The following is an 11,269-nucleotide window of genomic DNA, read 5'->3' as shown; positions in this document are numbered from 1 at the left end:
ATTACAGGGATTCCAAATCTTTTAGCCCCAAACCTGGTGTGTGGTGTGGGAAAGCACCTCCGCCCATCCTGACCGGGTTTGTGCCCTCACCCCGTTCAGTCACCCAGCCTCAGCAGCCCCAGACTCACTCTGTGGGGAGCCAGAGCCAACTTGGGGATCAGAGACTCTGCAGAAGAGGACCAGTCAGCATTTTGGCAAGGGGACAGTGAGGGCAAAGAGAGGGTGGGGAGCCCTTAGAATCGGAAAGGGGGGGGTCTGTACACAAGGTCCCCCCTTTCCCAGGGGTAGAGAGCATTCTTGGTCTACCCCCGCTCCCCAGGCATGTGTCAGCAGGGTTTACCCAACATGTTTTGACAGCAAAACTATTCTTGTCATCAAAAACATATGCACAGGGCTTCCCTGGTGGCGCAGTGGTTGAGAGTCCGCCTGCTGATGCAGGGGACACGGGTTCGTGCCCCGGTCTGGGAAGATCCCACATGCCGCGGAGCGGCTGGGCCCGTGAGCCATGGCCGCTGAGCCTGCGCGTCCGGAGCCCGTGCTCCGCAACGGGAGAGGCCACAACAGTGAGAGGCCCGCGTACCAAAACAAACAAACAAACAAACAAACAAACATATGCACAGCCCCATTTGAAAACCAAGTAAAAGGAGAGATGCTCTGATTGGTGCAGAGGAGGGAACCGTGAACCTTCTTACATGCTGGCCTCTCCCTGAACCCCCTGAGAGCGGCCCCTGGGGTCCTGAGGCTCCAGGAATTCAGCATGGAAACCCCGTGTCCAGGCCATTCCCAGCTTTACACAAGCATTTCTAAGTAACATGCTCATCATTAGTGGATCTTCCTGGTCCATAGTATAATCTTTGGGTTTTGTTACTCGATAAAACTGTCTCTATTTTTTAAGCCGTAAATATAATTTCAATAAAATTGTTTCTCTGTAAAGATATATATATATGTATAACTGAATCTCTTTGCTGTACACTTGAAACTAACACAGCATTTTAAATTAACTGTACTTCAATTTTTTAAAAAAATCTGATTACCACCTGAAAAAAATTGTTTCTTTGTTCTACTTTGTCATTAGCAAGTTCTTCCCCTCTCTCAGCTCATTTTCTCACCTATAGAATGAAACTTTTGGGGAATTCCCCAGCAGTCCAATGGTTAGGACTCCATGCTTTCACTGCCCGGGGCCCGGGTTCAATCCCTGGTCAGGGAACCAAGATCCCACAAGCTGTGTGGTGTGACCAAAAAAAAAAAACAGAGAGAGAGAGAGAAAGAAACATTTGGACTAGATTGCCTCAGATATCTCTCCAGCTCCAGTACTCCTGCTTCTCAATTTCTTTTTCTATAAAACAGCATAACCCAGTTGTTGGACTCTGGAACCAAGCTTCTTGGATGCATACCCAACTCAGCTACTTACTAACTGTGTGACCTTAGACAAGTTACTTAATCACTCTGTGCCTCCGTTTCCTCATCTGCAAGATGGGGATGAAAATAGTACTTCTCTCATAGGCTGCTGTGAAGAGTGAATCAGGTAGAGGGTTGACAGGAGTGCAGTAGGCAGTGAGCACTCAGTAAATACTAGTTATTATTCCCATCAGGGGTGCTCTATACTCCATCCCCCTGAGAAGAGAAAGCTCACTGAAAGGATGACTGCCTCCCCAAGCTGGGGGCCACCTAGGTGGTGGAGTTAATTTTGCTAAGTGCTAACCTTTGTGTTCCTAAGCTGTGGTTAGGGTTTGGCTCAAAATCCCTCTGCTGGCATTCCCATGACCCTGCTGGAAGTTGCGTGGGGCTTGCCTGGGCTCTTTTAGGGAGACTGAGTGACCAGGCTCAGAGTGGAGGGGACATCAAGAAGGGTCCCTTCCATCAGGAACTCAAAGGCTGCCAGAGAGGGGAGGGGCACATTGATTTGGTAGCAGGGTTTGGGGTGTGTCAGGGCACAGGGCTGGGAGGTCAGTCCGTTGGGGAATTACTAGGGTAATTAATTGACTGAGGCTCAGAGTAGGGAGGTGTGGAGATGAAGAGGGAAAGGGGTGACTCCTAGAGACACAGTGGAGGAAGGCTCCACATGATTTGGCGAGTGACGGAAACAGAGGTAGGACGGAGGTTGCCACTGTGAAGAAAGGGTGGAGGGCTTGAAATTGGCAGCCTTGGTTACCACTCACCAGCTATACCGCCGCAGGTGTGAAAGTTAACTTCGGTGAGCCTTAATTGCCTCACCTGCAAAAAGGGGTATCATTTGCCCCCTACTAAATTCTGGGGCTGCTGTGAAGGTCATAGGCAAAGTAACATATTTGTGAACCACAACGTCTAATTAAGATGTGGATTTTTTTCCAGTTTTATTGAGATGCAATTGACATTTAACACTGTGTAAGTTTAAGGTATATAGCATAATGACTTGACATATGGATATACTGCGAAATGATTACCATAGTAAGTTTAGTTAATGTCCATTACCTCTTACAGCTACAAAAAAATTTTTCTTCCTTGTGGTGAGAACTTTTAGGATTAACTCTCTGAGCAACTTTCAAATATCCCATACAGCATTTTTAACTATAGTCAGCAAGTTGTATATCACATTTTCAGAACATATCTTATAACTGGTAGTTTGTACCTTTCGACCACATTCACCCAATTTCCCCACTCCCCATACCCTGCTCCTGGTGAGCACAAATCTGATCTCTCTTTCTATGAGGTTTTTGGGGGATTTTTTTGGTTTTGTTTTTGTTTTTAGATTCCACATGTAAGTGAGATCATACAGTATTTGTCTTTCTTTGTCTGAGTTATTTCATTTAGCATCATGCCCTCAAGGTCCATCCATATTGTAGCACTGACAGGATTTCCTTCTTTCTTATGGCTGAATGATATTCCATTTTCTATATAAACCACATCTTCTTTACCTGCCAGTGGGCACTTAGGTTGTTTCCACGTCTTCCTTGTATTGTAACTAATGCTGCAATGAAGATGGCAGTGCAGATATCTCTTCAACATAGTGATCTTGTTTCCTTCATATAAATACTCAAAAGTGAAATAGCTGGATCTTACGGGAGTTCTATTTTTAATTTTTTCAGGAACCTCCACACTGTTTTCCACAGTTGGCTGCACCAATTTCCATTCTCACCAATAGTGCACAAGGGTTCCCTTTTCTCCACATCCTCACTAGCATCTGTTACTTCTTGTCTTTTTGATGATGGCCATTCTAACAAGCATGAGGTGATACCTCATAGTGGCTTTTGCATTTTTGCATTTTGCATTTTGCAAAAATTTGCATTTCCCTGATAATTAGTGATGCTGAGCACCTTTTCATCCTTTTCATGTACCTGTTGAATATCTTCTTTGGAAAAGATGTTTCTTTGGTCCTCTTCCTTTTTGGATTATTTGGAGGCTTTTGCTATTGAGTTGTATGAGTTCCTTATCTATTTTGGATATTAACCCCCTATCAGATATGTGGTTTGCAAATATTTTCTCTCATTCCATAGGTGGAACTTTCATGTTGCTGATCATTTCTTTTGCTGTGCAGAAGTTTTTAGTTTGATGTCGTCCACTTGTTCATTTTTTATTTTCTCTCTTGTGCTTTAGGTGTCACACACCTCAAAAATTATTACCAAGACCCATGTCAAGAAGGTTTTTCCTGTTTTCTTCTAGAAGTTTTATGGTTTCAGGTCTTACATTTAAGTCTTCAATTATTTTCAAGTTGATTTTGTGAGTGGTGTAGGATAGGGGTCTAGTTTTATTCTTTTACATGTGAATATCCAATGTTCCCAGTGCCATTTATTGAAAAGACTGTCTTTTCTACATCGAGTATTCTTGGCTCTCATCAAATATTAGTTGATTATACATTGTGAAATGGCTTCTAAAAATAACACATAAACTAGTACAATATTAGGCTGCATGAAGAGAAGTCTGTATCTGTAACCTTCCTCCCCACCTCTCTGTTTTCTGGATTCTGGACTAAGGAAGCTGTTTCCCCAACTTTCTCACATGCCACAAATGTCACTTCACTAATCATCCAGACCACTAAATTGTTCTCATATGACAGACATGTGTCACCTGGAAGACAATTGGATACGTGCAGCCCAGAGGCAGAATCGGCCAATCTAGAGCAGAAGTCAAGGGAAGAAGGTTCAAGTCAGCTTTCCAATATGGTTGTTCAACAATGGAAATGCCTGCCCTAAAAAAGAGTGAGCTCCCCGCCTCTAGAAGTATTCAAGTAGAAGCTACATGCCCGCCATCAGGGATATTAGAGAAAGGGCTCTTATTCTGAGCATAAGGTTGGCCTTGGGCTCCCTACTGAATCTAAGAGCCTATCATCAACTCATGTCCAGTTCAACCCTCTTACCTTAGTCTTCAAAGCCCCCTTGTTTCCTGGGACCCCTCCTAGATTCTGTGACCTACCTGCTACCCACACCTCACCTCCTGCTCTAACGTGGAATTTCAGTCCCCGCTCTCTGCCCATCTCTGCTCCTGCATCCCTTGCTCCATTACAAACTGGGCAACAAGGGGAACAGTGTAACAGTCCAAGGACCAGGTTTTCATTTCAGAACTGCTTCTAACTAGCTGTGTGACCATGGGCAAGTTACTCAGAGCCTCAGTGTCCCTGACTATAAAAGGGAGACAATAATAGAACCTGTATTATGGAGTTGTTGAGAGGATTATGTAAAAAGCTTAGCTCAGTTCCTGGCCCATCATAAGCACATAAAAATGGAAGCGAGTATTGATTAAAGGTCCAGGTGCTATATTCTATCAATTAAGTTGCACTAGTGAATTCTGATCAGACTTCCAGGGGGAATCCCCAAAGCTGTATGTGAATGGAAGTATCTCTGTCCACTGGCTGTCTTACTTCTTCATAAAGATGCCTCAAGAGCTCCGTCTCCTCTATCAGGATGTCTATCATGCCATGCAGATCCATTTGGCCCATGTATGCAGCATCCACATCCTGGGGGCGAGAGAGAGAGCAGGGCGGTTGGCTCGGCCCCCAGGGCCCTCGCCTCTCTCCGAGTCAGCCCAGCACCCTGGCAGCCGAAGACCACCTGCCCCCACTCCCTGCTTCTTGAGCACCACAAACTCGTTCTCTGCGGCAGTGCGCTTGTTGCTTTCATCCTCATACCTGTTACACAGGGAAGACTCAGCCCAGGCTCCGCCCAGTTCTGCCCTTTAAGACATTGAACCCAGTTGGCTTTAAGGAAGCTCTGATGGGTCCCACAATGGCCAAGAACACCTTTGGGGAGCAGTTCTGTAATGCAGCCAACCAATGAAGAAACAGGGATACAGTCTTTAAACATTCCTCCCACCTCCTCTGAGGAAATGAGCACAGTATTTGTGCAATCATATGGCAATTGAGAGCAGCCATCTCTTTGGATCAGAGCCCTTAGGAGGCTTTATGGGAACCGGTTGAAGATGTGTCAACAATGATTAACCTCTGCATTCACTTTCTACAACAGGATGTCACTGAAAACACCAACTTCTCTCCAACTGCTTTTGCAGAGACTTTAAGGTTTAGAAATTGCCAGTGTCGAGCAATGGGAAAAGTTATGAAAGTTTATACCTTAAACTCATAAATATACAGATCAACCACTCAAAATATGTGAACCTTATTTGCATCTTGATTCAAACAAGCTGTAATTTTAAAATTTATGACATTTATGGAACAATCGGGAGTTCACTTGTTGATTGGATAGTTGGTGATACTGAGGATTATTGTTTTAAAAGATTTAGGTGCTCTTAGGGCATTGTGTTTGTGTGTTATTAAGTCACATTATGCAGATGAACTATATGAATATATCCAGTAAAAATAGTTGTGAATGAAATGACATGATGGCTGAGATTTGCTTCAAGACAATAAGGGAAGAGGAAAAGCGAGTGAGTAGGGGTGTAGACAAAGTAAAATTGGCTATGAGTAGACAATTTTTAAAGCTGGGTAATGAGAACATAAATGTTCATTACACTTTTCTCCCTACCTTATAATTTTTTTTATCTTACAACATTACACAGTGTGACAATCCTCCAGGAGGCAATGGGTCCAGGACCTGAGCCCCCGAGGGAAGCAGCTCTGTCTGGACACTCCCCCAGCTGGGTTCCTGGACCCAAGAATAGGGTGGCCCTCTCTGGGGAGATTTCCCACGCTGGCCCCTCCCCATCCCCACATGGCCCCAGCCTGTCCAGCCCTCCTCACTTGCTCTTGAAGTCCTCAGCGAGATCCTGCACGTTCTTCAGCTCTGAGTCCAGCCTCCTCTGCTCACTCTGGAGGTTGTCCAGCTTCCCCCATAGGTTGTTGATGAAGTACTCAAAGAGGGGCTCCAGATTGTTCCAGGTGATGCCCAATTTCTGGCCCTGCTCCTACAGCAGCGCCCACTTGGTCTCCAGCACCTTGTTCTCCTGCTCCAGGAGCTGCACCTGAGCCAGAGCAAGAAGGGTGGCTGGCGCCATCCCCAGCCCCAGGAGGGACCAAGGACCCGGCCCATCGTCACCATCTGTCTTGACCAGGACACCACAGGGCAGTGCAGGGCCTATGTCTTGCTGTGGGGAGGAGTTCCTGAGGGAACAATCTTTGCTGGAAAAGACAGTCCGATCCAATGACAAGGACTCTAAAGAGTTAATAAACATAAAAGCCCAGCTCCGGGACTTCCCTGGTGGCGCCGTGGTTAAGAATCCGCCTGCCAATGCAGGGGACATGGGTTCGAGCCCTGGTCTGAGAAGATCCCACACGCCGCGGAGCAACTAAGCCCGTGCACCACAACTACTGAGCCTGCGCTCTAGAGCCCGCGAGCCACAACTCCTGAAGCCCGCACGCCTAAAGCCCGTGCTCCACAACAAGAGAAGCCACCGCAATGAGAAGCCCCCACTCACAGCAACTAGAAAAAGTCCACGCGCAGCAACAAAGACCCAACGTGGCCAAAATAAATTAATTAATTAAAAAAAAAAAAAAAAAAAAAGCCCAGCTCAGTCAGTCATTTACTTCCTGACCCAGGAAGAAGTCAAGTCACTTCTTCCTGGGTCTCCCTTTCTCACTTGTCCTGGGTAAATCAAACTAGATCAATGTTTCTGAACCCTAATTCTGCATCAAAATCAAATTTTTTAATGCAGATGCATATATAGTATACTTGTATATATAGGTACATATGGATATATACCAATAAACATACAGAGAGAAAGAGAGAGAAAGAAAGCAAATGTGACAAAATGCTAAAATCTGGTGAATCTGGGTGAAAGGAAATATAGGAATATGTTGTACCATTATTGCAACTTTTCTGTAAATTTGACATTTTTTTAATTTTTAAAATATGGACGTCCAGCCCTATTTCTACAGACCCAGAAGGGTGCTCATGACGTGAACTTAATGGGCCGCCAGGGGGGTTCTCTGCCCAGCCAGGGTTCCAGGATACCAGACACGGACAACCTGTCAGGCCCCAGCTCCCAGACCATGGTTCTGAGAGTCTGAGAAGGTTTTGCTTGTTTGACCCCTGGGACAGTCCCACAAAAGAAACAAAAGTCACTAAGGGAGAAGGTGAGGAGGTGGGCGGAAAAGCTTGCCTCACCCTTTGCCATCAGATCTCTCCAGATCCCACCTCCACAGCACCCCAGGCCCACAGTCACATGGCTCCAGTGCACTACGCAGCAGTGACAAAAAGACCTCTTCAGGCCATGAACTTGAGTCCCAGGCCTACCTCTGCCTCCAAGTACCTGTATGATCCTGGTACAAATCACTCAACCTCTCCAGACCTCAATTTTCTCTTCTTAAAAATGGACACACGGGACTTCCCTGGCGGTCCAGTGGTAGAGAATTTGCCTTCCAATGCAGGGGATGCAGGTTCGATCCCTGGTCAAGGAACTAAGATCCCACATGCCGCAGGGCAGCTAAGCCCACGCGCCACAACTAGAGAGAGAAAAAAAAAACCCGCACGCCACAACTAGAGAGAAGCCCGCATGCCGCAACCAAGACCCGATGCAGCCAAAAATAAGTAAATAAATAAATAAATAATCCTTAAAAAAAAAAAAAAAGGAACATGCTGTCACCTAGACTGATTTCTCATGAGACACTGTGGGTATCATATGAGAAAGGGGATATGAATATCCTTTGGGAACCCACAAATCACTGAACCAAGGTATGGTCATCCACCAGGTTTCTCCCCATCATGGTCCCACTGCCTCGGGGGCCTCGGGGTAGAGGTAGACAATGCAGCAAAGTGGACCTGGAAATGCCAGAGATTACTACAAGAGCTTCCCTAGTTGGCCTGAGGGCCAGAGGAGGAGTCAGGACACTCCCGATCTGGGACAGATCAAACTGCATATGCCCGGGTCATGGTGACCTGGTGACCTGGTGACCACCATGCTCATTGTCACCCCAAACTGAGCTCCTTGGTTGGAACGGCGAGGAAGAATTGGAGAAGGGAAAAGGAGACTTCCCCTAGGCCTCCCCACCATTGTGTCCTGATCACATCTTTGTCCTTAGACCTCCTGCAAAACTAAGAGAACAGGCAACAGATGGGGTTCCTTGGAGACCTGACACTTGAGCCAGTTTTCCCAGCTATAAAACAAGAGGCAGTAAGGGCCACCCCACTAAGAAGAGCAATGAGGACAATCCACTGTTTAATTGGGCGACAAGGCTGCTGTGTAACCCCATTAATGACGACTCTAAGAAAGACTGCAACACGGTCAAGCTAGGCTGGGCCAACAGGCCTCGTGAGTGGACTCGAGATTCACCATCAACTACAGTAAAGGCGGTCCAGCCATTTGGGTCCAGGCGTCCCACACTCAGGCCAGAAGGGCTCCAAAGTTCATTCCATCCACTCCGGGCCCAGTGCACGTGGGCTGCACCAGCCTCCGCCCAGCCCACCCTCTCTTAGGGGCCTGGCTTGCACTCCATGGCCCCTCCCTGCCTCCTTCCACCTCGGCCCACCTTGTCGATGAAGGAGGCAAACTTGTTGTTCAGGCTCTTGATCTGCTCCCGCCGCTGGGTGCGCACCCGCTGGATCTCTGGGTCGATCTCCACATTGAGGCAGGTCAGCAGGCTCTGGCTGACAGTGACCTTCTGGATGCCTCCAGGAGGACAGGAGGGCCCGAACGTCTGCCTGGCAGCCCCCAGGCCCATATAGGCCCCACCACCGAGGCCGAAGCCTCCCCGGGCCTGTCCAGATGAGGCCCCTCCAGCCATGCTGACCGAGATGCTCTTGCTGGCCCCCAAGTTATAGAGGCTCCGGCTGCGAAAGCCGCCCGTGCTGGGGCCACAGCAGGCTCTCCCACCGCTGCCACCATTCCGGGACACGGTAACCCAGCTGATGCTGCTGGGGGCCCGGGAGCCGCCCCCTCCGCTGGCAGAGTTAGAGCTGAAGGCCCCTTTGGTGGAGGACGTCTGCTGAGACACGGAGAACCTCATGGCTGCAGCAGGGCTGGAGCGCAGGCCGGGAGAGCTGGGAAAGAGTGCGGTGAGCTGCTGGGCCACACTGATGGCTTTTCTATCTTTTCCCGGCTCCTGGGCTCCACAGACACTCCTGCCCCATCGCCCCTGGAAAGGAGGCAGGGGCCCTGTGGGTCAGGGGAGTCTCCTCTCCCATGGCGGGAGGGAGGGGCTGCTCCCAGTTATCGCCTGAGCTCCAGAGCTGGGGCTGAGCCGAGACCGTCTGGGGCAGGATGTCACCTCCTTCTCCCCCCTGGGGCGCTCCTGACTTGGAACAGGATGATAGGGGTTGCCATGGCCACCGCCACCACCCAGTGGCTGGCTGGTCTCCTCCCACCCAGCCTTAGTGGCTGCCGTCAATGGGGCTCTGTTCTGGGGCTGGTCCCAGCCCCCTGTGGTAAGCCAAGGCCCCAGGGCCCAGGCTGTGCGGTGGTGAGGGCGGAGGCATTGGGCAAGAGGCTGTGGAGAGGGTGCCCAGGCCTGTTCCAGTCCCACCCTCCCGGCCCACGGCCTTGGTGCCTCCTGGCAGGTCCAGGGTGTAGGGGCACAGGTGACAGCCTGGGGTGGCAGGGGGCAGGCAGCCTGATCTTTTGTCATACGCTGGCAGACTGTCTGCTCGGTGGAGATCCTGTGCTGGCCAAAGGGGATACAAAGACAGAAGAGGGTCCCTGCCCAGGCTCCCGGGAACTAAGATCCCTCATGCCACGCAGTGCGGCAGAAAAAAAAGAAAAAAGAAGACATAAGTGTCCAAGAAAAGCCCCGAGAGGCCTATGGACACCCCAGTCTTCCCAGCCCGCAGAGCCCCAGTGCTCAATCCAGAAAGGCCGGGGGGTTCCTCAAATCACATCGCAGAGTCTCCTCCATGCCCACCCACCTCAGGCTGCTGGGACCAAACATATCCCCAAGGGAGAAATGGGAGACATCAGTGTTAGTCAAGTGTTAGGACGAGGGAGCTTTGAGGACCTGAGTTAGAGGTTATTCCTCCTCACCCACCTTAGCTTTCAGCAAGGAAGTGGCACCAAGAGGAGAGAGGCTTGCCTGAGGAAGAAGCAGAGACAGCACACTTGCTGTGGTCCTCACACAGCTGCCAGGGCTAGAGCTGGGACTCTCAGCGACTGTGTCCCCAGGATCCCAAAGGAGAGGACATGGGACCACCCCCACCGCCCGAGGAAGGCAGGCAGAGAGCGGGCCGCTCCAGGAGGCTGTGGGATCCTTTCTAGGGCCTCTGGGAGGCTATAAGTGGCTCCCAGTTGCCTGAAGGAGTAGAACCCAGACTCCCATGGAGGATGGGGGTGAAGGCTCTCACAGAACTAGTCCCTTAATGCCCAAGAAGGATTTTTCTCCCTGCTTGGAGTTAGAACACCAGGCACTTGGAGGAGCTGGGCTGGGGGATGAATCCCCACTGAGGTGTATGTCCTCGGGCAACATTCAACCTCTCTGGGCCCCTTCACCTCTGCTTATAAGCGAGGCCCGCCAGGGAAGTCCTTTCAAAAATCACTGGCCCTTCCCTGGTGGCGCGGTGGTTGCGCGTCCGCCTGCCGATGCAGGGGGGCCGGGTTCGCGCCCCGGTTTGGGAGGATCCCGCGTGCCGCGGAGCGGCTGGGCCCGTGAGCCATGGCCGCTGGGCCTGCGCGTCCGGAGCCTGTGCTCCGCAACGGGAGAGGCCGTGGCGGTGTGAGGCCCGCGTACCACAAAAAAAAAAAAAAAAAAAAAAAAAAAAAAAAAATCACTGGCCCCCACCTCTAAACACACCCTTTGACATGGCCCTGCCCACCAGATGGACAAGACCCAGCTCCACCCACCAGTGGGCAGGCATCAGTCCCTCCCACTAGTTAGCCTGCGCAAGCCTCTTAGATCAGCCTCACCCACCAGGGGGCAGAC

General features: G+C 49.8%; 1 protein-coding gene across 1 annotated transcript; it reads right to left on the bottom strand.

Annotated features, from left to right (window-relative positions):
• Positions 1 to 1,989: 1,989 nt before the first annotated feature.
• Positions 1,990 to 9,465, bottom strand: LOC102985803 (keratin, type II cytoskeletal 79). The gene is given in 4 exon segments (XM_024122965.3): positions 1,990 to 4,930; positions 5,035 to 5,101; positions 6,167 to 6,387; positions 8,891 to 9,465. Coding segments are annotated over 4 exon segments (930 nt in total). The 5' UTR covers positions 9,368 to 9,465; the 3' UTR covers positions 1,990 to 4,765.
• Positions 9,466 to 11,269: the final 1,804 nt, after the last annotated feature.

The sequence above is a fragment of the Physeter macrocephalus genome, unplaced genomic scaffold (assembly GCF_002837175.3).
Source record: "Physeter macrocephalus isolate SW-GA unplaced genomic scaffold, ASM283717v5 random_377, whole genome shotgun sequence".
NCBI classification, from domain to species: Eukaryota; Metazoa; Chordata; class Mammalia; order Artiodactyla; family Physeteridae; genus Physeter; species Physeter macrocephalus.
The sequence above is the reverse complement of the archived record's forward strand: the minus strand, read 5'-3'. Positions and strand labels throughout refer to the sequence as shown.